Raw genomic sequence first — 4,936 nt, forward strand, 5'->3', positions numbered from 1 at the left:
TGGTTGCTGGGATTTGAACTCATGACCTTCTGAAGAGCAGTCGGTGCTCTTCCCCACTGAGCCATCTCCTGAGAGTGTCAGAGCGCCTGGGAGTGGAGCTTCCTCTGGGTGTTGTGGGGACTGGCTGCAGAGCTTGTGCCCAAGGTTGATTTTATATCTGAATATTGCTTTTCCGGTGTAATGGTGTGTCCAGGACTTGCAATGGTGGGAGTATTGAGTTCTGATGATGCCAAGGAACCTTGGTTTGTGTTGCTTATATTTTTATGCTTGCCCCGAATCATCTGGTTATCTCTAGTGCTATCTGCCCTTGCTAAATCTGACTGGAGTCTGTCCTTCCTGTGATCCTGGTTGTGTCAGAACGCCTTAGAGTCAAACTGTCTCTGTGATCCTGTGATTCTGAGATCCTGTGACCCTGGGTTTGTTAGAGCACCTGGGAGTGGAGCTTTCTCTGGGTGTTGTGGGACTGGCTGGGGAGCTTTCACCCAAGGTCTGCTCAGGGCACAGGCTGGCCCAGAAAAACAGGAAGCAACCAGAGCCACTGGGCTGGCAGAGTTCCTGTGTGCCTGGGTCCTGCTGGTCCCAGTTACTCCTGGTGTTGGGACAGATGTAGTGTCTTCCTCACCTCTGATCCTGGGCATGTTAGAGCGCCTGGGAGTGGAGCTTCCTCTAGGTGTTTTGGGAATGACTGCAGAGTTTCCACCCAAGGTTTGCTCAGGGCACAGGCCAGCCCAGAGAGACAGGAAGCAACCTGAGCCACTCAAGATTTTTATAATTTAATTAAATGGTTTGGTATGGAAAAAGAAATTAAGAAGAAACTTTTATTTTATGTAAGTGTTCATCTAATTCTGCATGGTAAGTCCTATACATATTATATATATATATATTATTTATATGTATATATACATTATATATAATATATATATTTTATATTATATTTATATTTTTATATATGCTATATGTATATACAGAGAACTATAAAGAACTGTATAGTCGGGCTTTAATTTATAAAGCTTAGCTGACAAGAATGAGTTGCACCAGATATGGTCTGGCTACAATTTTTAACATTAGAATAGATCTTTGAAACTATGATGGCATAACAAATACAATTTCTTATCTTTTTATATTTTAGACACCAAAATAATCTCTCTCTCTCATCTTGAGATGACCTGGAATAAAAGAAAGAACTTTCCTGCCTTGCTTGTAAGGATCCTGCACAAGTCAAAACTGCGATACTATGGAAAACCTAATAAAAAGATGATTGAGCCATATCAGGTACAAGTAATGCAAAAATAACATATGTTCATTTAAATGTATACATTTAACATGCACATATAAATCTCTATGGCAAAAATTGTTTAAATAACACTCCACAGGCATACTTTAATAATTTTGAATGTATATAGAGTTTTTTTTTTAACTTCAAAGTAATTTTCAAGGTGATTTTTCTCTTAAAACTTCTTTGGAATTTGGCATATAGCTCAGTGTTAGAGAACTGGCCTAATATGTACAAGGCCATTGGTTCGTTTCAGTTCCCAGCAACACAAAATGTATTTCAAAGGAAAAAAAAAAAAACTATATCTATATATGAGACATAGGTACACTCGCTTTTTAGATTCCTGATCTAGCTGGTCTCTTTCACCCTTTTGTCTTTAAGCTTTTCTTCTCTGTGCTTTTTGTTACCAACATGTAAGCAGGCTCTAGTCTCTAGTCAAACTTTTTAAAAGGAAAACACATCCTGGGACCATTTTTGCTTCTCTTCTTTCTTGCCTTTCATTTACTTCTCAATGCAATTGGTTGGCCTTTTCTTCACCTCACAATTCACTTAGTAATGTTCTAATTGTCACTCCACTCCTACACTTTCCTTTTAACTTAGCTCTGTACCATATAGTGCTATGAGATCTTATTTATATGTATAATGTATATGTAATTTTTATGTATACATATAATACATGTATAATATTTATGTATAATATATGTACAATATGTATATATATTTATGCTCTGCCTTTTTTTACTTAATATTACACTATAGTTTTCCATGTATCAAGAGTTAGCTTAGGTGTTTTATTAAGTTCAGATTGTGAAAGTTGTGTATGCTTATGGAAGCAAATTAAGAGAAAACCTAAGGTATATTAAGAGAATAATGTTATCCAAGATTTTAGCACTCAGATTATCTACTGTTAACATGGTTAATGTCATCCCCTCTCTGGTTACTGTGTAAGTCATACATAAAATTTTATATTTCAATCACATATACACATATCTATCATATATTACACAAATATGCGTGTGTGTGTGTGTCTTATGTTGCACACTAGCTTCTTATTCATGTGAACTGGTTTCAAATCTCAGCTGTATCATGTCTTTATGGCATTAGCTATTTGTCATCTTAAAGCTTCACTTTTCTAATCATCAAAACAGAAGTGCTGATTATAAATGTTACAGAGCTGACATGAGGATACAATTTCTTAATATGGATAAATAGTTTAACTGTGTTTCAGACACATACCAAGTCCTCTGCTTTAGCTATTGTCAGGGATAGTGTCAGATTCAGCTATTCATCCTACTCTGTGCATGACATAGTATCTGGAGGGCAATATGGACTTGATATATGTTTGATGACTGAAGAAATGAATTAACAAAAAAAGAAAAAGGATCTTAGACTATAACGTCATTTGAAAAGAAGTTAGAAGAGCTAGAGAAAACTTGGGCTACTGTTCTTTAGATATAACCAGTGTTGTCCATCTTTATGTTTTAAAACATAGAACACACTTTTTGTTTCAAAATATTTAACCATACCCAAACTGAGCAATAATAACATTGACATTAGTATTTCTTCCTGCTAAGTAATATAACAGAAATAATTCCCACACTATTCATAACAAATTCTGAGATGCCAGTATAAGTAGAGTTCATGTATCAGAGCACTGATGGGAATATGTCTAATCAATGACTATCTAAAAATGCTGTAGAATCAGTGAATAATAGCAAGGTCCTTCAGCCTTGCAAATGATGAAGAATGCTATGAAGGTCTTCAAAATATGAGGCTTACCTAATTCTTCTGATGACTACACTGTGTGGTTGCTCTATGTATGGTACTATGTTAAGCATTATGGGAAAAGTAAACATAACTAGGATTTACTCTGTGCCTTTGAAGTTTATAATCACAGAGTAAGTTAGTTCTATCTCTCTGACTTCCAGTATCTTGTAGCAGTCTCTCTTTTAGCTTAGCAATCTTAACAGTTAACAACTGAGTTAACTATTTACTCATAAAATGTAAATTTTAACTGACATTTTTCTGTCACTATAAAAATTCACAGATAATACCTTATGCACCACCCATATAGATAAAAATAGCAAATGTATATATGCTTTTACCCTCTTTCTCTAGACATATTTGGAGGTTGCTGACAGTTCAGGCATGGTATCAGTGATTATGTGGAATGCTTTGTGTCCAGAGTGGTACAAAAGTTTGAGAGTGGGCTTGATTCTTCTGCTTCAAGATTATTCTGTGAAGAAGAGCTATCCATTAAGAATCCAGCCTGACCCTGTGGATCCACAGATGAAACTAATTTCTACAATGGGTTAAGTATCTAACTAATTGTTCTCTCATAGCTGTCTTGCTTATATGGCCCTGCAAACTGTATCAGGCAAAAATCTGTAAGAATTACTGAAGCTGTTAGAAACTGGCAAACTTAAATTCCTTTATAAAATTGTAAGCAGTTACTGAATTAATAAACACATTAACTTATTAGTGCATTTATTAAGGCATTTGTTGTTGACCAAAGAATGAGCTCCATTTGGGATAAACTTAAATTTGTTTTTGTTCAGTTTTGGTATGTAATGTTAAGTTAATCACTTGAGTACATTTTATAATTACAATTAAGTACTATATTACAAGGATTTTTATTAAATGAAAAATATTTTATTATTGTCTATGTGTGTATGATGTGTATTGTGAGCCTGCCTTTTCCCCCATCTCCTTCTCCCTCCCCCGTGTGTGTATGTGTGTGTGTGTGTGTGTGTGTGTGTGTGTGTGTGTGTGTGTGTGTTTGTATGTGCTTGTAGAAGTTAGAGAAGAACTTTGGGAGCTGTTCTTCCTATCCACCTTGTGATCTGAGAGGATCATACTCAAACGATCAGGTTTACACGGCAAGTGCTTTCAATCCACTGAACCATCTTGCTGATCCTTGTTAACTTTATCATTTAATACCTTTATTTTTTTTACATAATGGACATTATAAATCAAGAAATTATGAATGATATTGTGGAATAATATAAAGTAGATGTTATAAAATATTACATAATGTACCAATATATAAACATAACTACACAGTCTATCTTTATAGATACAGATACATATGTAAGATTAATAAGCTTTTCAGGTGAATGACAAACACTGAGGCAGTAGTTAACTCAGGGAAGCATAGAAAAGATATATAGATTAGGATAAAGTTTATAATCCTTAAAGTATAGTTTTATAACTGTACTAATTGAAACAAAACTGAAGGAGGGAGAAAACAGCATGTAGTTTTTCTACATACGAGGTTAAGTTGCATTTTGAAATAATCTTAAAACTCACAGTTGAATAAATATGATAAAGAACTCCCATATTACCTCAACTCATTAATTATTAATTTTATTTTTGCTACTTAATTCTTCCTCTAAACACACACACACACACACACACACACACACACACACACACACTTTTCCATTTGGGCGAAAGCAACAGCCATCATACATAATTGCATAGCTTTGTATCCTTAACCCTTCAGTAATAATATGTATTTCTAAAGATCAAAAATATTGTATTCATCTGTGCTAGTGCATCCTTGTAATCCTGTCTCTTGGCAGGATAAGGCAGGAGGACAAGTTCAAAGCCAGCCTTTCTCTGTAGTAAGACTTTGTTTCAAAGAAACAGAGAGAGAGAGAG

The 4,936-nt window shown here is 34.9% G+C and overlaps 1 protein-coding gene across 2 annotated transcripts in view; it reads left to right on the plus strand.

Moving 5' to 3' along the window:
* The window catches only part of Radx (RPA1 related single stranded DNA binding protein, X-linked), a 77,601-nt gene that overhangs the window by 11,627 nt on the left and 61,038 nt on the right, over positions 1-4,936 (plus strand). For both annotated transcript variants that reach the window (XM_031376279.1, XM_031376280.1), the window contains exons 2-3: positions 1,130-1,272; positions 3,392-3,584. In XM_031376279.1, coding sequence (XP_031232139.1) covers positions 1,130-1,272; positions 3,392-3,584 — 336 coding nt within the window. The remainder of the gene's footprint in view (positions 1-1,129; positions 1,273-3,391; positions 3,585-4,936) is intronic.

The sequence above is a fragment of the Mastomys coucha genome, chromosome X, assembly GCF_008632895.1.
Source record: "Mastomys coucha isolate ucsf_1 chromosome X, UCSF_Mcou_1, whole genome shotgun sequence".
NCBI lineage: Eukaryota > Metazoa > Chordata > Mammalia > Rodentia > Muridae > Mastomys > Mastomys coucha.